This window comes from Orcinus orca, chromosome 1 (genome assembly GCF_937001465.1).
Source record: "Orcinus orca chromosome 1, mOrcOrc1.1, whole genome shotgun sequence".
NCBI lineage: Eukaryota > Metazoa > Chordata > Mammalia > Artiodactyla > Delphinidae > Orcinus > Orcinus orca.
In genome coordinates, this window is record NC_064559.1 from 186,747,234 (window position 1) to 186,773,744 (window position 26,511).

General features: G+C 46.2%; 1 protein-coding gene across 5 annotated transcripts; it reads left to right on the forward strand.

Moving 5' to 3' along the window:
• Positions 1 to 4,704: 4,704 nt before the first annotated feature.
• Positions 4,705 to 25,959, forward strand: AK2 (adenylate kinase 2). Of its 5 annotated transcripts, none has more exons than XR_004481611.2 (7): positions 4,713 to 4,883; positions 14,147 to 14,272; positions 16,057 to 16,167; positions 16,296 to 16,390; positions 21,520 to 21,592; positions 22,780 to 24,866; positions 25,060 to 25,959. XR_004481611.2 is itself a non-coding variant. In XM_004266499.4 (7 exons), the coding sequence occupies exons 1-7, from the start codon at positions 4,785 to 4,787 to the stop codon at positions 25,062 to 25,064; spliced, it is 705 nt and encodes a 234-aa protein (XP_004266547.1). In that variant the 5' UTR covers positions 4,713 to 4,784; the 3' UTR covers positions 25,065 to 25,959. The 5 variants fall into 5 exon arrangements, 4 of the variants coding, with proteins under 4 accessions (XP_033278125.1, XP_004266547.1, XP_004266546.1 ...); XM_004266499.4 differs by having other exon boundaries at positions 22,780 to 22,975; XM_033422233.2 differs by adding an exon at positions 8,206 to 8,237 and having other exon boundaries at positions 4,747 to 4,883; positions 22,780 to 25,959.
• The last annotated feature ends 552 nt before the right edge of the window (positions 25,960 to 26,511 follow it).

Genomic DNA, 26,511 nt, shown 5'->3' on the forward strand with positions numbered 1-26,511 from the left:
TCCCCCTATTCACCTGGCCCAAGACTGGGACATTCTCATCCCCATCTGGTCTGGTGTCAAGTCGCATTAATTCTACCCCCATAGAATAGTCCAGTTCCTCATTACCTCTCTCCTGGACCTTTGCAATAGCTACCTGTGACTTGACAGCTGTCATGTCCAACAGTTCTTCCTTCTTTATTTTGGAAACTGTCATCATCTGCTTTGGGGGAATTACTTCTCCCTTCTTGAAGTCTTGAGGGGACTGTCAGTCAAGGTACTCTCCACCTTTGCCAAGGGGCGAACATGAGACCCAAGCCAAGCCAGGACTTTCACTGTTGAATGGAATGGCACAGATGCAGAAAACAGTTGAGCTGAGTCATTCCAGTCATAGCATCCATGAGAAATTGTTTGTTTGGGGGTAGCCTCACCCAAGTTTAGAACCAAAAGAGAGATAGCTACAGAAGTAGGGCAGAGGGAGATCAGAATATCAGCTTTATTACTGACAAAGTTGTTGGGGATGTCCCTTTCAGTCTGATTGACAAGCGGGTTTACTAATACTGAACCCCCAAATTAATCTTCTCCACCCAGTCTCAGGCAGTGCTGGAAAATTGTGGTCTTTCCTGTGAAGGCCAGACCCTGGGAAGCTTAGAACATTGAGGAAGAGAGCAAAAAACATGGTTCTTGTGGGAGGTGGATCTGAAAGAGAAAGAAGGAGGAAGAGCTGAGTTGAGCTCCATTCCTTCTCCCTAAACTTACCAATCAGATAAGTCACTCTTCCTCCTCCTCCTCTGGGGAGGATAGATGGATGAGGGGGTGCAGCAGGAAGCAAGAGTATTACTCTAAAAGGGGTCCCTCCACATGGAAAAAAGCTGGAGGAAGAAATAAACATTCCCCTCAGTATTGTGCCCTTGTTCCTGAAATCTATTGTAGATTACCCAAAGCAGCTCTGGCTCCTCTCATTCCTGGGGCTGGGAGTTGTACAGCTGTATCCTCCCAATTAACTTCTTTCTTGCTTAACGTAGCCAGAGTCTGTTTCTGTTGCTTGCACCCCAGGAACATGCATTCATTCCTATTGCTGCTGTTAACAAATTTCGTGAACAACACAAATGTATTATCTTCCGATTATGGAGGTCAGAAGTCCAAAATGGGTCTTATGGGGCTAAAATCAAGGTGTCGGCAGAAACTGTGCTCCTTCTGGAGGCTCTAGGGGAGACTGTTTCCTGCCTTTCCAGCTTCAGAGGCTGCCATCATTCCTTGGCTTGTGGTCCCCAGCCAGCAATCACACCACTCTGACCTCTGCTTGTGTCATCACATCTTCTCTGGCTCTCTTGCCTCCCTTTTATCCTTATGAGGACCTTTGTGATTATATTGGGCCCATCCAGATAATCCAGGATAATCTTTCCATCTCAAAATCCTTAACTTAATCACATCTGCAAAGTCCGTTTTGCTGAGTATGGTAAAATGATCATAAATTCCAGGATTAGGATGTGAACGTCTTTGGGGAGCATTATTATTATTTTTTTGTGTGTGTGGTTCACGGGCCTCTCACTGCCGCAGCCTCTCCCGTTGCGGAGCATAGGCTGCAGACGCCCAGACTCAGCGGACATGGCTCACGGGCCCAGCCGCTCCGCAGCATGTGGGATCTTCCCGGACCGGGGCACGAACCCGTGTCCCCTGCATCGGCAGGAGGACTCTCAACCACTGCGCCACCAGGGAAGCCCTGGGGGGCATTATTTTGTCTACCACAAAACACTAACAGAAAGATTTCTTAGCTTGTCTTGTGTTCATTTCTTTCCTCTGCAGTCTGTCCTGCAAGTGATCCTTATAAAATGTGAATCTAGTCATGACGATCCTACCTAAGAAACTTCCTGATTCCCCAAAGCCCATTGAATAAACCCCATAACACACCCGACTCTTGCTCCAAACTTCCTCTCAGCCTGAAATGCTCCCCCACCCCAAAGCCAAATCCTCTGTAACCTTCAAGGTCCCTCTCACAGAAACCTCCATGATCCCTCTGGCTGGAAAGCAACTGCACCATGAGTCCCACATCTGCAGAAACTGTCTTGTCACCTGGCAGTACTGGGTACCAGCCAGTCAGACAGACCTAACTTTCTGTGCCTTTGTTTCCTCTATTTAAAAAATGTAGGGACTTCCCTCATGGTCCAGTGGTAAAGAATCCGCCTTACAATGCAGGGAATGCAGGTTTGATCCCTGGTCAGGGTACTAAGATCTCACATGCTGCGGGGCAACTAAGGCCGCATGCCACAACTACTGAGCTCACGCATCTCAACTAGAGAAGAGAAAACCCACACGCCACAATTAGAGACAAGCCCGCACGCCGCAACGAAAATGTCCTGCATGCCACAGCTAAGACCCAACACAGCCAAAAATAAGTAAAATAAATAAATAATAATAAAGAACTCTTTTAAATTTTTTTAATTAAAAAATGCAGATAATAAAGTAGTTACCTCATTTATATTTTGTTGTGAGAATTAAATGAAACAATGCATATTAAAGTGCTGAGCACAGTGCTGGCACAGTACCCAATAACAAGTAGATGATAGCAGTTATTATTAAAATTTAATAGTTGGGGGACTTCCCTGCTGGTCCAGTGGATAAGACTCTGTGCTCCCAATGCAGGGGGCCCAGGTTGGATCCCTGGTCAGGGAACTAGATCCCACATGCATGCCGCAACTAAAGATCCCGCACACTACAACGAAGATCCCGCGTGCTGCAACTAAGACCTGGCGCAGCCAAGTAAATACATAAATAAGTAAATAAAATATATATTTTTTAAATTTAATAGTTGAGTGAATAAATGAATGGAGTACTCTCTCCTTTCCCTGGGCTATCAATATTCCCTTTATGATCCTTAGTATGGCCCCAAACTAGGACATTTAAAAAACTTGAATGAAGGGCTTTCCTGGTGGCGCAGTGGTTGAGAGTCCGCCTGCCGATGCAGGGGACACGGGTTCGTGCCCCGGTCTGGGAAGATCCCACATGCCGCGGAGCGGCTGGGCCCGTGAGCCATGGCCGCTGAGCCTGCGCATCCGGAGCCTGTGCTCCGCAATGGGAGAGGCCACAACAGTGAGAGGCCCGTGAACCCAAAAAAAAAAATTGAATGAATAAACCTGACGTTTTTTGTATTTCTGTGTAATCTTAGCTGCTTTGTCTCCCGGGGGCTCCATGCCTGGTCAGGATCACTGCCGGGAGTGATGGTAGAAGGGAAAGGCTGTTCTTATTCCCTCTTGTCTGGTGCCTCGGGCACATGAAACCTTGATAAACTCTGGTCTTCTTGGACTGAGGTGAATTTGGGGCGCATAGAGGCTTCCACCAGAGAAAATATGCTTGCTCCCCACCCTCACGCCCATGAATCTTGTGCTCTCTAGGGTACCAGCTTGCCATTCTCAGTGTTAATTGTGACTCTGCTAACTGTGTGACTTTGGGCTGGTCACTGCATATCTTCCTGAAAAATGGGCATAAAAATCCCTGCATCCTTTAAGGTCAGGAACCTTGTGGAAGTCCAGTGCGGGCATGAGGAATGAATGTTAACTTCTTTTGTGAGGTAAAATAGAAGAGACCAAGCTGAAAAGATAGAAAATTTATTTCCAGGATACAGAAAATGAGTTCCGGGGCTTCCCTGGCGGTCCAGTAGTTAAGACTCCACACTTCCACTGCAGGGGTCATGGGTTTTGATCCCTGATCGGGGAATTAAGATCCTGCATGCCACGTGGCACGGCAGGAAAAAAAAAAAAGAGAGGAAATGAGTTGCAATAAGCCTGTGGGGAAACATAATTGTTTTATAATCACTCTCTGGACTAAAGGTCTTGCCAGGACCTCAGGGGTTGCTTCATGGGGGGTGTGGATGAAACTTTCACACACCAAATCTGTCCAAGAGAAGGTCATCTCTTTTGAGAAAAACTACCTTCTCCTGTTTATTACAGAATTCATTATAGAATTTTTTGAAAATATAAATATGCATAAAGAAGGGGAGAAGCTCCTGTAATCACACTATACATAGATCATCACTTGTAACTATCAAACAAATTGGGATTTTGTTGCAACTGTAGTTTTGTATCCCATTTGGTGAACATTTTCCCATGCAATTAAATATTTTATGCATTGGGTGGGGGGGATTCCAGTATACAAATTTGTTGCAATTTATTTAACTAAGCTCTTATTGTTGAACATTTAGCATATTGCCTTTGTTTTTGTTTTTTTGTTTACTTGTTTTGGACTTTGGGGCTGTTATAAGTGCTTCAATTAGTATCTTTGTGAGACAGATCTTCACGTATATCGTAGATTATGTCCTTTGAATTCCTGGAAGTGGAATTGCTGGACCAAAGGATATTTGATACATATTTGCCAATTTGTCTTCTAAGACTGATTTCACCCATTTGTACTCCCACGGGCAATTTTATAGGACTTCACTGGGGTTGCCGGTGTCACTAACTGTCAAAAGCCAACCTAGAACTCCCAGCCGGGCCTCTAGGTTTGCTTCATGTTTTCCCGCCCACTCCGCATACCCGCCGCGCGCCCCACACCCGCGTCCGTGATGGCCCTCCCCTTCCTTACTCCGTTACCGATTCTGTCCAATCAAAAGCAGCCTTCCCCAGTATCGCTGAGTGGTTGGTAAGAGGAAGTTTCCGTCGCTCTCAGGGGTGGGCGGAGTGGGCTGACGGACGTGTCGACGGGCCAGTGTGAACGGCGAGCGGGGCGTGCGTGGCGTGCGTGGCGCGCTGGCCTGGAAGCGGTGGACTTGGGAGGACTGCCGGCTGGTTGAGCAGCGAGAGGTTTCGGCGGCCATGGCTCCCAACGTTCCCATGGCCGAACCGGCTAGAGAGTCTCCTGAAGGCATCCGGGCCGTGCTTCTGGGGCCGCCCGGAGCCGGCAAGGGTACCCAGGTGAGTTGCTGAGCCGGGCTTGTCGGCAGAGCCCGTGGGACTCCAAGGTCAGGGCTGCCAGAGGTCTGGGTCGCCCCTGAGCCGGGCCGCTGGCTGAAGCCTGGAGGGGTACCCTGGCTGGAGTCTGGGGTTCTAGCAGGTGTTTGGGGGAGGGTCCACATTGGAGGTCGAGGGAGTCTGAGTTAGAGTTCTTGAGGGACCCAGGCTTGAGGTGCCGTGTTAGGTGATCCTAAGGACTGATTAGATCCCTTAAGGGTTTAGAAGCTGGGAAGATTTGAAGGGTAAGGTGCGCCCTGGGCTGAGGCATGTAGATTACACAACCCGAGTGGACGCAGGGACCCCAGATTGCCTGCGATTTGGTAGTGGGTTGTCGAGGGTTACGTTCCAGGCACTCGGGGTAGGGGGACGTTTCTGGTAATGACTAATGCCTGAAGGTGGAGTAGCGTCTCCCACTCATGGGGGAAAGCGGGAGCTGGCCTGTGCTGGTTAGGAGTACTGCTAAGAGAAATGAGGTATGACCTGCCTGAGACAGTTAAGTTGGGGGGATGGGAGAGAGTACCTCAATATACAGGTGAGAAAACGGGCTCAGAGAGGTCAGGCGGCTTTCTCAGGTTAGCAAAATTGACTTCATGGAGCCTGGAACCTCAGGGCTCTGAGTGATTGGAGTCTGAAGTTACCTTCTGCTGACCGTGGGGCCTCACTTGGCACCTGGGACATAATGGGCCCATAGATCAAGGTTGGGATTTATGATCTCACTTAGGATTTCGAAGCCCATAGGTTGGATTATCAATATCCTCCTCCTGCCTGGGGTCTGGCATTGCCCCCCCCTCAAGTTTTTGCTTGCTGTTAGGGTCTAAAGAGGGAATTCCTGAAAGTCTGATCTGCTAAGGGAATGGGGTTCTGGGTGCTGCTCTATGCCCCCTCTTCTGAGCCCTTGCAAAGATTGCAAAGTCCTGGCAGACAGATCATTTGTCTTACTCATTCTTGGGGCTCCTGTGACACCCAGCACATTATTTGATGAGGTTACTGGAAATGGATGAACACAGATTCATGTGGGTGATGAGGAGAAGGGGAGTCTTAGAGATTCAGTTCATTCCTGTGACTTTGCTTTTTGGCTGTGTCTACTAGGTGAAGAAAGACCACTTCCCCTTTTCTCTCTATAGCCAGAGCCGATTTGCCCTTGAGGGTCATTGTTACCCAACCCCCTTGTCCTCAGTAACATTGAATGCTCCTCTTTCCTGTTGCTACCACCCTCAGTTATTAGGTAACCTGCAGTTTAGGAATGTTTAATCCCAAACTCTACGGACTTTTGCGGAGTGACCGAGATAAACGAGGTAGCTCAAATGCATCAGTTGTTTTCTCTTAGTTCATATTGAAGTTAATAATTTCAGTAGTTGTGAAATGGACAACCCATCCCTGTGCTGAGACAAGGGCTTTATAGTTTAGCAAGCTTTGTAACTTCTAAGCCTCACTGCTCTCACCTGAAAAATGGGGCTAATACTTAACCTTACTCATTCAACATGTCATGAGCACCGAACATTGGAGACAGAGCAGTAAAGAAAACTGATAAGGTCCTTGCCCCCCTAGACCAAAAGTTAACAAGGATACTGGAAAATTATGTTATATATGTGTGTAAAGCACACCTAGCTGACAACCTGGCACATACTAGATGTTCACTAATTATTGACTCCCTATCTTAGTAACACATCCCCCCACCCCCCAACTCAGCTGTATCTCGGTGTAAAGGGTAATGTTTTCAGGAAGTTTTGAAGAAAATTATCCTATGAGCTGATTTATAAGGGTGTATGTATGATGGGAGTTGGTCAGAGAAGGCCTTGTAGAAGTCGAGGAGATGTGATTAGAGCTGGGACTTAAGGGTAAGATTTACACAAGTCACTTAACCTCTGTACACCTTTCTCTCCATAACTGGAACAATAGGAATACTGGTGGTTGTAGTTTTAATGGAGTTTTAAAGAACAGTGTTCCTAAATCAGAGGTTGCAAAGTGGCAGCCTGCAGCAGAATTTAGCCTGCAGACACACCCCAGCTTTTTATTATGAAGAGTTTGAATACACAAAAGAAGACAGGATTGTGTAATGAGCCCCCATGTACCCATTATCCAGCCCCAGCTACCATCAGCTGGTGGCCATTCCTTCCCCATCCACTCTCCCTTCACAGATTATTTTAGAGCAGCTCCCAGACATTATAACACTTCATTTGTAAATATTTCAGTGTGTATTTCTAAAAGACGAATTCTTTTTTTTAAACAAGCACACTATCCCCTAAAAACAATAATAACAGCAAATGTTTACATTTCCATTCATTTGTCTCACAAATATGATCATTTCAAGTCCCTTTTAATTTACAGGTTCCCCCCCTTTTTTTTCCTTGCAGCTTTTTTGTGGAAGTTGTTTATTCTGGGAGTGTCCCTCTTTCTGAGAATTTTTTTATTGTATCCCCATGCCATACTTAACATCTTCCTCTTTCTTTCCTGTAAAAAAACAATTAACCAGATCTGGGTTCAATTTTTGACCCAACTACATCACAGGTGGCGGTGTGCTGTCCATTAGGAGGCATACTGTGTCTGCTTATCTCTGGTGTTCAGTGCCTGGCTCCAGGAATTCACTGTGGGTGGCAAAATGATGATGTTCTACTTATATCATTCCCTTTTCATTTATTAGCTGAAATATTTCTATAAAGAGAAACTTCTCACCTACTATTTGGTATGGTTTGTACAGTAAGGGTAGGTTAAGTGCTTGATTTATTCCTATAATTTGTCAGCTTTCAAAATAATAAGTTGACCACACAGTGTTTTCAGTTGTGAAATTTCACTTAAAAATCCAGAGCTTTCGTTTCTCTTGAGAAGTCAGATCTGGTGGTTCTGGGCCTCCATTCCAGCGTGGCACGCAGTTGAGTGGGGATGCCGCTTTGGGCGGTCCATGTGCTCTCCTGTCCCCTGCATAGCCCTCTTCGCTGCCTGTTGCTTTATTTGACCCACTTCATTTGTGTTGCCTGCCTGGTAAATGTTTGTGATCTTTGATGTAAAATCCTAACCTGGGTTAGTGCCTAGTGCCTGCTCAGTAATGTTTGTTTTCTTCCCACTAGTGCTTCCTTTTATACCTGCATAACTCAGTATTTTAGGTATTTAATGTTGGCATGACTGAAATAATCTGTTTCCTTTTACAACTTTTTATTTTTAACTAAAATAGTTAAACATTTTTAAACTACCTGCTTTTGCATCAACATAATAATGTCTAAAACACCTGGAACACTTGGATTTGTTGTTTTGTTTAAATAACCTTACTTCCCTGTCTCCCTTTTAGGGTTAGATGTTCCTATGGTGTGGCCAAAACGGGTATGTTTTCTGTTTCCTCTGCCAGCCCCTTTCATAGTTTCTTCCATGTGTCCAGCTGACACCAGTTCTTCAAGGCCAGCACACTTAGGCCGTCAGCTGCCATCTTGCAGGTCAGGCTCTGTCAGTTATGTCAGTGCATTGACGCTCACAGTGCAAAAACAACTCTGTGAGACCCATGCTCTTACACCCCCTTTTACAGGTAGAGAAACTAAAGCTCAAAGAGCTTGTGCTCTAGGTTACAGGGCAAGTTATTGGCTGATCTTGCATCTGAATGACTTCAAAGCTCCTGCTCTTTCTGCTGCTACCTGCTGCCCTGGGTTAGATTTGTCTCCTGCCCTATGCATGTTTTGTTGGATAAGTTCCATGCTAGAGATGCAGGGCAGCCCTTGCCCTCAAGAGGGTTTAATATTGCAAAATAGTCACCCTTTGCTGGGTTACGTGACAGACCCTACCCCCCACAGCCAAAGATGTTACAGGTGTCATCTGATTTAATCCTGCAGCCCTAGGAGGAAGGTCCTGTTGTTATCTTTGCCTTTGCCTGGTAAACTGAGGCCCAGTGTGTATCTTGCCCCAGGACATACATAAAGTAGCAAAGATAGGATTTGAATTCGTGACTGATGCTTGAACAGCATTACCATCTTATCTTTGCTATCAATCTAGGTGTAGGGGCAGAAATGAACGTGCATGCAAGCAGTACTTACTAGTGCAGAGTACCATATGGGAAGTGTGAGATGAGTGACTGACAAATGCTAGGACAGTTCAGGGTTAGAAAAGAACTATAATTTGTTGAGAATCTTCCATTCTTCCTCCTACACACCCAGTGATGTTGGTACTAATATATCCAATTTATAGTGATTAAAGGATCTCTGGCCTGAGGTTACATGGTCAGTTAACAGGCAGAGCTGAAATTCAAACACAAGTTTCTGTGCTTTTAAAAAACTTTTTTTTTTTTTTTTGTGGTACGTGGGCCTCTCACTGCTGCGGCCTTTCCCGTTGCGGAGCACAGGCTCCAGACGCGCAGGCCCAGCGGCCATGGCTCACGGGCCCAGCCGCTCCGCGCCATGTGGGATCTTCCCAGACCGGGGCACGAACCCGTGTCCCCGCCTCAGCAGGCGGACTCTCAACCACTGCGCCACCAGGGAAGCCCTAAAAAACTTTTTAATTGAAGTATAATATACATAGAGAAAGGTACAGATATCCTAGGTGGGCAGCTTGATGAATTTTCACATGTGAACACACTTGTGTAGCTTATACCCATATGAAGAAACAGAACATTGCCAGCACTGTGAAGGCCTCCTTGTGCTCCCTTCCACACACATACACACACTTCCCCAAGGACAGCCACTAAGGCTCTGGCGGGGGGGTGGGGGTGTTAGTAAAGCCATGTGGTGTCATGGATAAGAGCTAGGGCTCAACAGTCTTGAGGCCAGTTGCCAGATCTGCTGTTACTAGCTTTGTGATCTTGGGCAACTTAGCCTCTGAATTTCATTTGTAAAATGCACATAAAAATAGTTACTACCTAACATATTTGTTATGTATTATACATACTAAATACTGTAAAACAATGCATGGAAAAATTGCTTGGCATCTTGCAAACACCCAGTTAACTGATGTTGATATGATTCCTTCTTGGAGGAAGAAAGGGTAGTTGGGGAGGATTTTTGGTGGGAGAGATATGCTCAGAATTTGACTACAGAGGAGGGTAGAGCTTGGACCAGTAGGAGGAAGGGAGAGGGCATTCTTGCGTAGAGAGGATCTTGAGCCGAGGTCCATGGAGAGGCTTATGTTATGTAATTGGAAATCATATATAGAGCAGCTGTTTGCCGTTGTGCAGGGCATCCTGAGGGGACTTGTGGAGGCAAATTTGAGTAGCTTGGGAGGTATAGGAAGTTGGTTGTGGACGACACTGAGTGCTGGACTAAGGTATGGGGACTTCTCCCCTGTTGCCCTGGGGGAATGTTGAGGCTTCTGAATGTATGTTTGTTGGGGGGTGGGTAGTATGTCCAGCAGTATTTTAGGAGATGATTGCAGCTGCATGTACAGAAGCATTGGAGGTGGAAGTGGGAAAGACAGCAGTAGAAAGATGATTTCGAGGTAAGAAAACAAGTGAGCTTGATTAAATCAAATCTTAAAGACTGACATTTTCCCTTTATTTCCCTAAATGCCAGGCACTATGCTGGATTCTTTTGCGTATATGATTTTGCCAAATCCCCATAACAGCTCTGAAAGTAGACATTGTTGTCTGTACAGTAAGTCCCCTACATACAAATGAGTTCCATTCTGAGAGCGCGTTGGTAAGTCAAATTTGTTCGTAAGTCCAACAAAGTTAGCCTAGGTACCCAACTAACACAATCAGCTATATAGTACTGTGCTGTAACAGGTTTATAATACTTTTCACACCAGTAATACATAAAAATAAAATAAAGAAGACATTTTTAATCATACAGTACAGTACCTTGAAAAGTACAGTGGTACAGTACAACAGCTGGCATACAGGGGCATAGGGTGAACAGGCAAGAAGAGTTACTGACTGGAGGAGGGAGAGGAGCTGGGAGATGGTAGAGCTGAAGGATCGTCAGCTATAGGAGATGGAGGGCGAGCTGCAGTTTCACTCACGCCTGACGTCGATGGCACAGGTTCTGGTTCCTTGCTGGATTCAACTCTATCTACCCTCTTGAAAAAATGATCCAGTGATGTCTGGGTAGTACCTCTTTTTTTCTCATCATAGATGGTACAGTACCGCTGGATTGCATTCTGAACGGCTGCTGCAACCTTCGTGTACCGTTCAATGTTCAGGCGCTGTGCCTCAAAAACTAACAGTGCCTCCTCAAATAAAGAAAATCCCGTTGCCATTTCCTGCGTCGTGAATCTCTTCAGTTCTGCAGTTACTTCTTCCTCTTGTCTGTCTTCGTCCTTTCTCTGGGCCTCCAATTCCTGGCGCTTCTTAGCAGTACCAGCTACATCACCTCTGCTTTTACACTTGTTTCAGGACACCCTGGGCTTGAAATAAAGACACTATACTTCTGTACTCTATACAGTACTGTACGGTAAAGTACACAAAAGCGCAGCCACTTGTAGAGGAGGCACACACGTGACAATGTATGCCAGACACGTGAACTTACATGATTGGACATGTGAACGCACGTTTGCATCTTTGAAAGTTTGCAGCTTGAAGGTTCATATGTAGGGGACTTACTGTACGAGATGAAGAAACCAAGGCCTTAAGGCTATATATCTTGTTCAAGGTGACACAGTGAGTAAACTGTAAATCCCGGATCTGTACCACTATAAAACCCAGTCTTACACCCCTGCCCCAGGGCTTCACAATCTGTGTGCATCAGAATCCCACCATGCTACCCGAAAACCACTCAATCATACATTTCAAGGGCAGGCCTGGCTTTGTATTTTTAGCAAGTGCCCCAGGTGATTGTGATAATACACTGATGTTTGAGAACACTAACCTCACCATGCTGCCTCCCTAGTGGTTTTAGCCATTCTGAACCACACCCCCTTCCCAAACCACAGGTTTCTCCTACAGATGGGGGGCCTATTTCTTGGGCTCAACAGTAGCCCATGGCTAGTGAGACACATGTGTCTCAGGGCCTCAGCAGCAGCTGAGTGTGTCCAGGGGTCAGCAGCACAGCCAGGCCTGGAAGCTTGTTTAAAATGCAGATGCTCAGGGCCCACCCTGTAGAATCAGAATCTGCATTTTAGCAGTACCCTCAGGTGGTTTGGAGTAGGGGAAGCATTCCTCTAAAAAAAGTATAAGCGTGAAGTGTAAGGGGAATGAAATACAGCTATTTCATCAGGCTTCTTCTGTAGTTTGCAAGTAAAGAGTAATGCAAAAAAGAAAGACCTTGAAAGGAGGTCTTTTATTTACTGAATGCCTACGGTGTGTCTGATATTTATTTCATTTTATCCTCACAACAGCCCTATGGAGTAGACATTATCCCTATTTGACTGGTAAGGGAACTGAGATTCTGAGAAATTAAGTAACTAGCCAAAGGTCATAAAGCTATTGAGGGCAGCCAGGGGTCATGTGCAAATCTGTCTGACTCCAAATTTCATGCTCTTTGCAGCCCACCCCATTGACTTCCGTGCAGCCAGCAAGAAAAGAAGGAGTTAGTCTTCCGCCATGCCGCGTCTTCCCTCTGGGAGTGTGCTTCCACACAGCCGTAGAATCTAGTCACCTGAAATGGCACAGAAGAGTCCTATGGTTTAGAGTGGTAAAAATTGGAAGGTCGGGTGCTAACAGCTCTTCTCTGGTGTTTTGGTTACTCTTTCCCCTGGAACAAGCCTGACCTCCCAATTTTTCACCCAAGTTAATTTCAGCAACCAAGGAGAAAGATCGGCAGAAAAGCACAGCTCTCTGGGTTTGTGGCCACTGTGCCAGCCCGAAGGACCAGAAGGTTTTCCATCACCAGAGCGTCCTGACCTTCACTGGTTTCCCAAGTGTGGTTTTAAATACCTCATCTGGGTTCCATTTTGCTATGAAGTCAGTGCTCCGAGCTGAATCAGTCCATGAGTCACAAACCAGCACTGTTGCCCTGAGCCCTATCTATTTAGCCTTTACCATGTGCACCTAAGAAAGCTCCCAATGAACTGGTTTGAGCAAGGTTCCCACCCTACTTCTTTTCCAAAACAATTGAACCAGAAAGCAAAGTGTTAAGCTCCTTGAACTGATTCTATTCCTCATGAATTCTGCATTCTTTTTTGCCACTACAAAACCAATGTCGGACTCTCCAGGGTCTCTTCTCTTCTAGTCTTCATTCTGTGGTATAGTCACCAAACTATGAACTCATAGAGGACAGAGTCTGTGTCTCCTATTCATCTGTTTCCCTGGTACCCAGCAAGGTTCTTAGAAGAGGCATCTTCGAAGTATTAGTATTTTCTTTCTGTATGAATGAATATGGAATTAAGACAGGGATTACAGTAACAGCTGATGTTCACTGAGCACTTACAAAGTGCCTGGCCCTGCATATGTGGAATTCTATATAATCTCATCAACCCAGTGATATAGGTACTATTACCATCTCCATTATACCTAGAGGAAATTTAAAATTTAGAAAAGTGATATGATTCTTCTCATGTCACATAACCAGCAGTTGGTGAACCTGGTGTCTGAAACCCAGGCGTTTGACTCTCAAGCCCATGCTCTTAGCCAAAAGGCTATACTGCTCCCTAAAGCTGCTAAGCACTTACTGTTTGCCAGGTGCTCTTCATATATATATCTCATCTGATCCTCACAGCTACCTTCTGAGACAGAGACTTTTTGCCTTCATTTTAGACAAATGAGAAAACTGAGCCTCTTGAGAGGTTAAGTGATTTGGCCCAGATAATGCAGGTACCCTAGAGACAGGGAAGGGAAGAGCCGAGTCTGCCTGAGGGAGACTTCCGCGCTTGGCTCCAGCTGCCTCCCACACTGGTGACCACAGTACTTGACAGCCACACGTCCATCCCTCTGGCGAATATTCATTCAGCACGTTACATGCCAGGCATTGTGCCGGGTGCTTTATATACATAAACTCTTTTAAACTTCCGAGCAACCGTGTGAAGTGTTGGTACTGCTGTTTCTGTTTTTCCCGTTTATAATGGGGAAACTGAGGCTTATGTGTCACTAGTGTGTCTAGTGGAAGTAGTGATAATAGCTGATATTTATGATGGCTTCCTGTGCTAGGTGCACTGTTTTAAGTGCCTATGTATTACCTCATGTAATTCTTAACTATAACCCTATAGTCATATGTTAGAATATAATGTAAGGTACTTTTATCCCAGTTACAGGTAAGGAAATAGGCATTTGTCAGAGTTCACATAGCCAGTAAGTGGCAGGGCCAGGTTCACACCCAGGCAGTCTAACTCCAAGGCCTGCACTGTTAACCATATCTTGTTTTTTGTCTTCCCCTTCATAGGCACCCAAGTTGGCTGAAAACTTCTGTGTCTGCCATTTGGCTACTGGGGACATGCTGAGAGCCATGGTGGCTTCTGGCTCAGAGCTGGGAAAAAAGCTGAAGGCAACTATGGATGCCGGGAAACTGGTAGGTTTGGTGGTACCAGTGAATGTTGATATTCCTCAGAGTCTAGATCTGCCCTGCTTAATAGGGTGAGCACCAGCTACATGTAGCTACTGAAATTAATTTTAATTTAATTTAAAATTAACTTCCTCAGTTTCACTTGCCACATTTCAAGTTGTTGCTAGCCCGCACAGATATAGAACATTTTAATCATTGTAGAAAGTTCTGTTGGACAGCCCTGTGCTGCGGGGTGTTTTAACAAACCGGCACATTATGGGAACTTTTACAGTAGCAAGTTACTTGGTTCATTCTGAATTTATGACACTTATTTTATTCACGGTACTCTTGAAGTTCCTTTGTGCCGGCACATTTTGTAATATACCCAGTTTTTTTTGTTTGTTTGTTTTTTACTTTTTTTTTTTTTTTAAATACCCAGTTTTAAGACCAAGAATGAAACTGCCATCCCTAGGCCAGAACTCAAGGGTGATTCAAGAGAGGACTCAGGAAGTCTCAGAAGTGTTTTTAATCTACTTTTGTGATTCTGTTCTGTGTCTTTAACAGAGGGGTTGCTTGGCAGTTGACAAAAGTAATCCTTCTTATTTGGTGAATATAATAGCATTTCCTCTTGTTTTTAGTCCAGTTGATCTGATTGGAGAAGTACAATTTATTACCTACTAAATGTTTTTTGATTAGTGCCAGAGCTTAATAGTAACTGAGTTATTCTGGGACTTGGCCTTGGGAAGAAGTCATTTTGTGCTTGGCTCTCTGGTCTTTACATATCTTAGAATGTTGGTTGGGGTGGGTGCTGGGCCTCCCGTCAGGCTTTGAGATTCTGGACCTGGGGTAGCCCTGCCTGTGCGCCCAGCTGCCCCTTTACTTCTAGCTTTCCCTTCATGTTAATGAGGCCGTAAGTCAAGCCATAAAGCTAGATATTTTGGACTTTGGGTCTTGGTGGAAGATCCCGTACTGAGAAAAAATTGGGTTGTGGCAATGAGATTACTTATCTCCAGCCTTCACTTAGTCGCAGAGCTTATACTTTGTCCCCAAGTTCACAGCTGGTCCCAGGAGATAAGAGCATTAGCTACCAAAATGGGCAGCCTTCACTCTAATACTGGCAGGGAACTTTTCTTGCAGTGAAAGCCCAGGAGGAAAACTGGTTTTTGGAAGCTAGGAAGGGCCCTTGTTGGGGTTTTTAGAGGGGATCAGAGGAGTGTTGGGCTGGCTTTTTGGTTCCTTGGTTCTGAACCAGTCTTGCCAAGGTCAGTGAACTTCTCTGTTGCTTCCTGTCCGAGACCGCCTGGGTTGCTTTACTGTTAGCCTAATCAAAATTGTGAAACAGGTAAAGTTGGTGCCTTTCTACAATTCTGGTCAACCCCCATTCTCTCCTAGAGCCCTCCTCAGGTGGTCTCTCAGCCATATGTCCTCACTTATGTCTTGAAGACAGCTGATTGCTGAGGAGCTGTTATCTGATTGCTAGGACTCTGACTAATGGCCAGAGAGGCCTTCAGGACCTAAGAAATGGGGGTCTCCTGGTGGGGTGATAGGCACTCCTGTTCCCTCACCCAGATTACTGGGACACAGGAGAATCTCAAGGGAAGAGAATGTGTGTATGGCAACCACAGAAATAATCATGAAACTGAATCTTCCAAATGGAGCCACTCCATATTTGCTCTGATTTTTGCTTCTTTGGGGTCAAGAACCTGTTTAGTAATCAGGTTATACAGACATAAACTTATGACCCTGGAGTTGGGCTAATGCCACCTAGTTAATGGATTTAACCCCAAGATTGTTTTGTTCTTGACTTCCAGGTGAGTGATGAAATGGTCGTGGAGCTCATTGAGAAGAATTTGGAGACGCCTCCATGCAAAAATGGTTTTCTTTTAGATGGCTTCCCTCGGACTGTGAGGCAGGCAGAAATGGTGAGTGGCTTGGTTTTGTATGACCATTGCATGAAAGCAAATCCTGGCCCTCTATCTCTTTATTCCTTTGAGGGAAATGGGTCTTATCAAGCTCTGGTAGCTTAGGTGGGCCACACGCTTTTTTACAGCTTGATGACCTCATGGAGAAGAGGAAAGAGAAGCTTGATTCTGTGATTGAATTCAGCATCCCAGACTCTCTGCTGATCCGGAGAATCACAGGAAGGTATTTGTCCCCTGAAGGTCCCTTCTTTTCATGCTTCCTCAGAGCTTTGTCAGACGACAGGAACTGCTCCGGCCTAATCCCAGCCATGAAGCTTAGTGCCGTTTCCACATGGATTGACCTTATGTGGTGACATAGGATGGGGATATGGAAGGAAGAGCAAGGGATCTGAAGTCCAGCAGCAACTCAGTCCTGTCATCTTTTAACTCTGACCCTAGGCAAGTTTCTTAACCTGTCTAAGGCTGTTTCCTCATATGTAGAGAGGAAGTAATAGTACCTGCTTCGAGGACCCATTGTGCATGGTAGATAGCATGTTGTGCATATTTCAGAGCCTTGCTTACCTGGGTGCTTAAGAAGTACTAAATTCCTGGGCTTCCCTGGTGGCACAGTGGTTGAGAGTCCGCCTGCCAATGCAGGGGACACGGGTTCGTGCCCCGGTCCGGGAAGATCCCACATGCCACGGAGTGGCTGAGCCCATGAGCCATGGCCGCTGAGCCTGCACGTCTGGAGCCTGTGCTCCGCAGTGGGAGAGGCCACAGCAGTGAGAGGCCCGCGTACCGCAAAAAAAAAAAAAAAAAAAGAAATACTAAATTCCTTACATCTGTATCTCCATTTTAGTGCTTTTTAAGTCCGATTTCAGTTGAAGTTGCCATACCTTGCTGTAGGCTTTTTATTATAAAAATAATAGGACCATCTATACAGTTTAGAAAATTGAGGAAAAACTTGCTCGTGGTACAGCCAGCTTAGCGAATAACTCTATAATTTTTTTGCGTGTTTTGTTTTAAAGTGCTTATTTCACTATAGTAGTTAACGTTGAACACAGAAATGCTTCTGCTTCTGATGAGTTTGCTCCTAAAAAGTGCCACTGCTTTAGGCTACAGTTTCCTCAGCCCTCTTTCACTACCGCGCTACCATCTGCTTTATGCCTTCCAAAAATATGTGGGAAGCTCTCAACCACTAACAGACCCTCCCATTCTTGTCCTTATTATGGGCTATATAGCTTTTTTTTAATCCCTCAGTCACTTTTTTAAAATTTATTTATTTATTTGTTTTTATTTTTGGCTGTGTTGGGTCTTCGTTGCTGTGCGTGGGCTCCCTCTAGTTGTGGTGAGCGGGTGCTACTCTTCGTTGCGGTGTGCGGGCTTCTCATTGCGGTGGCTTCTCTTGTTGCAGAGCACGGGCTCTAGGCACGCGGGCTTCAGTAGTTGTAGCACTGGGACTCAGTAGTTGTGGCTCGTGGACTCTAGAGCGCAGGCTCAGTAGTTGTGGCCCACGAGCTTAGTTGCTCCGCAGCATGTGGGATCTTCCCAGACCAGGGCTCGAACCCGTGTCCCCTGCATGGGCAGGCGGATTCTTAACCACTTCACCACCAGGGAAGCCCCCTTAGTCACTTTAATGGAGCCTCAGGAAGGTGGTCAGCCTACCATCTTGAACCAGACTTCCATGACCATTATTTTTAATTGCTGCATGATATTTCACAGTACATGAACCATCATTTACTTAATTGTTCCCCGATTGTTGTACATTTGTGTTCTTCCAGTTTTCCATTGTTAAATTCATGCTTTGGCCATCATAGGACATGTAAGTTTTTAAATTAAGGGGCCAGTGTTTTCTGATTATAAATGTTATTACTTTGATTTCCTAATGAGGTTGAACATTTTTCTCCATGTGTCTGCAGTCCATATCTTTAAGGAGAGAGGCAGCAGAGTAACTGTTAGAGGTGTTCTCCTGGAAGGCTGTGTTAGATACGGTGGGATCCACCTTATATTAATTTTCTTTTCAAATGTCCACGTTTCATGTTTCCAGCTATTGCATAGGCTCCTTCAGTGCAGGAATTTTGTTTCTTTACTCTGGCACAGAGTAGGCAAGCAAAGTTGATGTAGTCCAAGAAGCAGTAGGGTTGACAAGAAGGGACATGACCAGGGCTGGGGTCCCGGACATTGCAAAGCAGATGTTAATAGTACTAGGTGACACGAGGGGCCTTTGATCTGATCAGCTCAGCTTCCTAAGTGCCTGCTTTGTGCAGGCACAGCTCTGGGAGCAGGGGACCAGTAGAGAATATAGAACAATATGCTGGTGCCCATGTCTGACCTCAGAGCGTCTACAATCCCTACATGAAACCTGGGCTGTTTAGTGCAGTAGGGGTCCAGGAAGACAGCCTGGGGGCAGGGAGGGAAGTCTGGCTAGGACAGGTGTAAAGTCTGACTTGACCTTCCTGGATAGAGAGGATTTTGCTGAGGCTTTCCCATAAGGGAGTAGAGGGAAGAATGAGTATGCATTGAGGGAGAGGCTCTAGCTAAGGCTTCTGGCAAAATGTCTGTCCAGCACTGGAGAAATGGCCTGGGAGGCTGGGTGGTAGAATGAGTGCGGTTGGGAAGGTGGAATGGGAGCCTGGCTGGGGAAGGTCTGCCAAGGAAGAGACGGTAGACATGACTGAGTCAGGAATCATGGGATGTTCTTAAGCCACTAGGCGTTGTGGCAGAAACAGCATTTTGAGAACATTAGCTTGGTCCTGGTATACAGGCTAAATTGAGGGAAATAAGAAACAGACAAGGACCCTACTTGGAGGAGCCTGATGTGATCCACCGGTGAAGTGATGGAGACTGGGGTTGGCTGGTGGGGCACTGAGAGTTTCTGAAGAACAAACTCCAGAATTGTAGAGGGCGAAAGAGGCAAGACTCGGTCTCTCGGTTTGGAAGTGAGTGGTGTAGTGTGGCCCTCTCCCTTACAGGGGAGGAAACAGAACAGGTCAGACTGTGTAAAGGTGTTTTTCCAAGCCCACTTGCGTATCAGTGGCAGAACTAGCACCAAAAACCTGCTTTCTGCCTCCTCATCCACTATGCTGATTATTGCAAGAAAAAGAGTCAGGAACTAGCCAGTTTAATATGGATCTTATTTAAATCTGACATGATAAGGACCCCACTGTAAATGTCTTCAGAATTGGCTCTGACCTCACTTCTATGGGTTATTATTTTATTTCTTGCCATAAGTATGGCTGGTGGGTTTTGATTTTAACCTATTCATTGTTGGCTTTCTGGTATCATTAGCCTAATGTCTTGTACCATCCCCATTTTGTGGGTGAGAAAACAGGTGTCTGAAGTATCACACCCAAGGTAGCAGTGGCTGTAGCATCCCAGCCCGATCCCTCCACATCTTCACCTCCACATCCAGGCCAGGCTCAGTGGCTTGTAGAGCTGTTTTGGTTGGTACTTAAGACCAGTCCCATTTTAAGAACTTGGAGATTGGTTTCTTTTCCCTTCTAGGGAATGAATCTTGCCTTCTTCTTAAAATGATACTTGGAAGTGGGGAAGGAGCAGTGTTATATGTAACTGGAGGGCTGAGGGAATCTGGGAATGCGCAAGAGCTGATGTAGAGACATGGAGAGGAGAGAATTGTGTTTGTTGCAGCCTGGCTGCTGTGTGCCCTGTGCTTTCCAGAAGGTGAAGAAACAAGGTCCAGGGACTTCCCTGGTGGTCCAGTGGTTAAGACTCCACACTTCCACCGCAGGGGGCATGGGTTCAATGCTGGTTGGGGAGCTAAGATCCTGCATGCTGCACAGCATGGCCAAAAAAATAGAAACTTCATGCCCCCAGCCCTTCCCAAAGGAAAGCTGTAGCTGAGCCCCGCAGCTTCTGCTCTTCCTCTCCTTGGGTCTCCTAGTGGGTGTCATTTCCCAGTGGATGCACCAGAGGAACCCCTCCAGCAACTCAAATAAAGGAGGGCCCAACCTCGTGTTACATGATTGCAGTCACAGGCCCACTCAGTGTAACTTACTCACTCTGCTATCAATTTGTCCCCCATGCTGTAAATGGACCACCTCATTCTATAAATGGACCACTTGGCCCCCCAAAATATGCTGTCATTAAAACACAGTATCACATTTTACAAACATGTGGCTTCGATAGTCTAACCCAGACTTTCCCAACTGATGTGCTGAGATATTGACCCCCTCAGCCACCAGAGCAAGCACGCTGAGTACTTTCTGTGTATGCCAAGAGGTGGAAAATGTTGGGAAGCTCTGGCCTAACAGACCTTCATGAGGAGAGTAGCCATCAGGTAAATAAGCAGACCTTGGTTGGCATAGAATTGGGAAGCCACGCGAAGCTGTGGGCACCAGCTGCCGAGCAGCGTTTGGCCTGCCTCCTTTCCTTCTTAGGTTTCGGGGCTCCTGTGGTGTGACCACTCCCAGTCAGGAGCGTGGGCTCGTTGCTTAAGGGGACACGGCAGAGATGCAGCTGCCAGCTACATATTCTGTGCCAAGTAAATGCTTCTTCTTGAGCTCTTTATTCTATGACTTAATATGTTGTTTTCCCTGATGCCTTGAATATTTCCCTCTGATGGCTGGGCTTTCTGTGTCTGTGTGGTCGCAGAGCTGTTCAGCATTGTCTGCTGATGTCTGCATCCATAGCACATGTTTTTCCTATAACACCTTTCTGGTTTTATAACCAAACTAGTTTAGAAAATAAGGTTAGTTTCTCTGTCCTCTGTCCCCCATGGCACTTTGTCCAAATCTCTGTTAAAGGATTACCAAATTTATTGTAGTTATTTATTTCCACATTTGTCTCCCCCTCTAAATTAATCACTGTTTGTGAGCAGGGATCGTGACTCGTTGCTCTGTAGCCCCTGAATTCAGCTTAAGGCCTGAATCGGAATGGTCTCACACAGTCGAATTAGGCTGTCATTATACCAGCCTCTTCAGCCAGACACGTATTTTAATGTTGGGTCAAAAGAGAAAACAGGGCTTCCCTGGTGGCACAGTGGTTGAGAGTCCGCCTGCCGATGCAGGAGATGCGGGTTCGTGCCCGGGTCCGGGAAGATCCCACATGCCGCGGAGCGGCTGGGCCCGTGAGCCATGGCCGCTGAGCCTGCGCGTCCGGAGCCTGTGCTCTGCAACGGGAGAGGCCATAACAGTGAGAGGCCCACGTACCGCAAAAAACAAAAAAAGAGAGAAAAGAGAGAGAAAACATACTCCCTCTGGCATGTGCCCAGTTATTTTCCTAAGCAAGAGATTCCTATAACGAGGTTCTCTGCTGGATTAAAGTCCTTGCTTCCAGCTTCTCTGTCTGTGCTTGTCATCTTGGAGACCCCTGGGGTTCCGGCAGCCTGATTCCTGTTCATTTGCTGTCTTTCAGACTGATTCACCCCGAGAGTGGCCGTTCCTACCACGAGGAGTTCAACCCCCCAAAGGAGCCCATGAAAGATGATGTATGTAAATTCAGGACGGGGAGTTTCCTTTTCTTTCCTTCCTCTCTCTTACTTCGCTTTTTTTTCTTTTTTCTTTCTTCCCTTTGTTCTTCCCATTTTCCCCTTATTCCTACCAATATTACGAACTTAACCATGAGAAATATTGCTGTCACGTAAATCACATGGGCTGTGGCTCATCTTTAGAGTGTCCCTCCAAGTGGTTTATTGCTTGACCTTGAGGTAGCCACCAGTGCCAGCCACTTCCCAGTGCCCAGTTTGTACCTGTCTTTTGTCCAGAGCAGCCCCTTCCTGGCATCATGGCAACCTAAATGGTGAACTAATCGGGAGAAGGCTGCTTGGAAGCCCCGGATTAGAGCCACGGTTGGAAGGACAGTACTGAAGAGATGTTTGTTGACCAGTCCTGCTTCAGAAGAATATCTTCTCTCTCTAGTGACTATACTGTGCCCTACAGATTCAGAAGAGCTTGGCCAGGTTAACACTGCCAGGTTCCTATGACAGTCTTTAATTGTTTGCAGATGTAAAAGGGGGGGGTCTCACACTGTAATATTTACCATAAATAGTTCACCTTGTCTGTTTTAGAACACACAGGCAACAGTAAGAATTTCCTGGATTTACCTTTGTCATATGAGACAAGTTCATCAGGTCATACAGGTTCCAAAGCTATCTGGCAACTTAGTCACGTTTCACAGAGTTGGCAGTTCTGTCACTCAGTGTTCCCTGTCACTTGCCACTTTCAGAATGTTGAAGGCCGGCACCCCAGTGAAAACACTGAATACTTATGCAGCTAAGATCCTACCTGCTACCGCATCTGTGATTTTGATGGATTCTCCTGGTCTCAGGGGCCTCTGTCTTTCTTGTTTCTCACCCTAGAAGTGTTTGTCTTGGAAGCTGAACAGCCTGAGCACAAGCCATGAGAGAAAGACCTTGTCTGTCCCCCTGTCTCAGCCCTTTCCTCACAGTTGCTGTTTCAGGCTCCCTGATTTCTCTGGACCAAGTGGTCTGCTCCTGGGACCAACTTGCTGGGAATAGTGAAGTTCTTTATAGTTCTTTATTGGAGGGGGTCTAGAATGTCTTGTCTTTCCCTCTGACGGACTTTGGGATCAGACGGCGTCTCAGATCTGCATCCAGCATTGGATTAGGAGAACTTGCTGAGTCCTGGCCTTTCATTACCCTCTTCCTGTTCTCAGATCACCGGGGAACCCTTGGTCCGCCGATCAGATGATAATGAGAAGGCCTTGAAAATCCGCCTGGAGGCCTATCACACTCAGACTGCCCCGCTGGTGGAGTACTACAGTAAACGGGGGATCCACTCTGCCATCGATGCCTCCCAGACCCCTGACGTTGTGTTTGCAAGCATCCTAGCAGCCTTCTCCAAAGCCACATGTAAAGACTTGGTTATGTTTATATAATGTTGGGTCCAGAAAGGAGCTTCTTTCTTCTTCCTATCCCTATTGAAGGAGTGGGCGGGAATGGCAGAGCAGGCAGAGGGAAGCTGCTTCAGGCCAGCAAGAGTATCGTTTGATGTACTGATTAAAAAAGCACTTGCTTCATGTATCTTTGGCGTGTGTGCAACTCTCATCTCATCTGTGTGTGTGGGCGTGTGTGCGTGTGCGCATGAGTGTGTTGGTATAAGTATGTGTACACTCTCCTACTTTCTAAGTTATAGGCAAGATTGCTTTACTAGCTGTTTATTTCTTTAGCCATACTCTAGGTTTTATTTTTTGACCAAAATAAACTAACTCAGGTATCTACCAGGCATTCCAGTTCCCTAGTATTTTTCCCATCTCCAACAGCTAATTAGAAGTCCTGGGTCACATGAAGTCAGGCAGGGCCACAGTTCCTAGTGGCAGACTGTTGGCCAGAAATTCCATTTGTTTTCTCACCCGTAATGAAAAGCCAAATGAGTCAGTGTGTGGAAAGGGATCATTAATTTTTTCCCCCTAAACAGGAAGGAAAAGGCGCTTACATTATAGATTCCAGAAATTAACTGGGAGAGGGTATCAGCATAGAAAGAGCCAGGCCAAGCTGGAATATTTCTGTGAACTGCACCATGGTTCTGTAAAGTAGGAATCATCCGGGACCTGTGTTGAATACTGAATTGTTGCCAAAGAATTAAACCAGGTGAAAGGTCCTTTTGAATTTAGACAGTCTTCTGAACATCCAGGCTGGGCATCTGAGGGCAGCCAGTCCACTTCCCCAAAGAGAGACCAGGGTAGGTTTGTTTTTATTTTTAATGTTCGCCTCTGTTTCCAAGTATGAACAAAACAGTGATTTGAGGATCATTTTGGGATCGTTTTGATTAGAATTTATTCAAACCCAGTCTCTCTGCAGGATGTGAAACCCAAATCAGATGTATCCCTTTTAAACTCAAACCATCTCCCTTCCAGATCCAATCCTTCACCCCTTACGTCATGATGGTGGTGGCCAGTCTCCCCAAGAAAGGATCACCCCAAAAATAAGATCACCTATGGCAGTAACCAGCTTTTATTCTTAACCTCAGCTCCCAGCTATTAAACATTTCCTGAGGTCCGTGCTGTGCCTTTTGGTCTCTGGTTTGATTTGGGGCAAACAGATGAATTAATAGACTGCTGTGAGGGACCACAAAAACAGCAGCCTCTGGAAAAAAACCATGAAAAAAATCAGTGGCAGGTCCAATAAATAATGCCACCTGCCCAGTGTAATCTGCTGACTCAGTTTAGTGGACTAAAAAGTGTCCAGTCCCCATCTGACGTGAGTTCTCCTGCTGTCTATGGGCCCGCCAGAGGTTTTGTCCTCTGTCCACCTGGAAGCTGGCTATGGGTACAGCTTGCAGGTGGACAGAGTGGCCATCTCGTGTCCCTCTTTGTCTGCTTCAAGTGAGTGTCTGCTGACTCTGCTCTGCCTTGTTTCCCTGGCTGTAAACTAACTCCATCCATTCTCAGCGGAAACCCAATCTGGCATGGGGTGTTTCTGGGAAGCACATGACTTCTGGGAATGGACAAGGAAGGGCAGTGAAACCAAAACTGTCAGCTCTGTCTGTGGGGATCTGGGCTCCTTCTCTGGGTGAGGGTGGCCTCGTGAATCTTGGAGTCGATTCCTCTTCGAGTAGGGACAGTTGCAGGCATTTGGCCTCAAAGGTGAGGTCCTTGAATGTTTGCTGATAGAGTGTGCGTGATCCTTACTCAGATATTTGTCATCCGTCTATATGCATTCACGTGTGCACACACGTGCGTGTGATTTTTGGGCTATCGGTGAAAACTGGAAGATCGTCGGGGTTGCATATGCCCTTTTGGGGGTAGGTACGATTCAATTTTTGCTTCGTTTAATTCCAGAACCTTAACCTCAGCAGGCATGAGAGCTTTCACCTGGCAGAGAAATGTCCGGTGTTTAATGCATTTGGTTGCCGGGGCGTGCATGCCAAGCTTCTCTGATATTTACTTGGTTTTTAAAAACCCATTTTGTTCTCTCTTGTTTCCTCTCTATTTCAGCCTAGTAACAGAAGGCCAGGCGAGACTGCACCACTGCTCATCACCCTGCGGCGTGATCCCTGCTCTTAGGTGCTGGGCAGAGGGGAGGGGTGGTCAGGGTAAGGATGGAGAGGGCGGAGTGGTGAGAGCTCAAGAGGAGAATGGGAAGAGCAGCAGTGCTGTAGTGAAGCAACTTCTTTTCCATGGAGTAGGAGCCTTAAAAAGTATAAGCAAAGGGAAAAATTCATTTTTTAGAACACTGATTGGAGGGTATAAATAGAAACAGGGAGATGCAGTATTATTTCTAAGGAATCACGTTGTCATTTACTCCAGACTGGTGACGATATTTTTTAAAGCCAGTGCCCTAAGACCTCAGCTTTTATCAGAACCTCATGCCAGCCCAGGAATGCCGGAAATCACACTGTTGTCCTGTCTGTCCTGTAGCTTGGAACAGGGCAGGAGTTGACTACTAACCCTGGTTCCCCATACCATGAGATCAAAAAGTCATCTCCCCATTTGAAAGAGATACAGAGTATGTTCATGGGGGTAGTGGCTCAGCAAATCAGGTTTACTGGAGTCATGAGGCAGGTGGAGCAGGCTGGTCTCACTCCCTTCCCAACTTACCACTGATGTACCAGCCCGCCGGCTCTTGTGGGTAAGCTCTTGACAGCCACCCAGCATATGCCACAGTCCCACACTCTTGCCTTCCTCCATCCATGTCGTGTGAAAGGACCCTTTTTAATAAATGACCAAGTGTCCTAAGCGACCTTATCCAAAGATTGTCCTTTCCATCCTCAAATCCTGTGACTGGGATCACTCAACAACACTGTGATGTATTATTTTCAATGAGGTGCCTTTCTTAACTGTCCAAATGCTGCCTTGTTCAGCCCCTAAATCAATAAAGTGTGTTAAATGTTTGTATCCCCTGTTGTGGCATTTTTTTAAGGGGATGTGGGCCAGTAAAATGACTGAATTCTGGATCTGACGTTGAATTCTGGATCTTGTGGTCACTGGAAGTCGTGAGAAGGCAGGAAGGTCCAAGCGTATGTTCATCAGAAGAGCCTGCACCTCTTGACCTTCAGCTGATTTGCAGGATTTTCTTGAGCCCAAGGACAAGGCAGCTTGGTCTAGTGGAGACCAGCACTGTGCTTGGAGTTCAGGGGATGTACGACAAATCCCAGCCAATCATTTACTCTGCTCCTGTTTCCCATGTGAAAAAGAGACTGGTGATGCCACCTTCTCGGACTCATTGGCAATAAATGAAATTTACAAGAAGCAGCTTTTTGCTTGGTGCCTGGCACACAACAGACACTGGATAAATGCTAGTTGGAACCGAGGATACACAGAAAAAATGTCTGCTTCTTGCCAGGCTGGATGATTATTGAGCAGACAGTTGTCCGCAGCCTAGAAAGCCAGTGCTTCTAATCCCTAAGCCAGATTCTTGGCTGCCTTTTCAGCTGCCTCTTTAATATT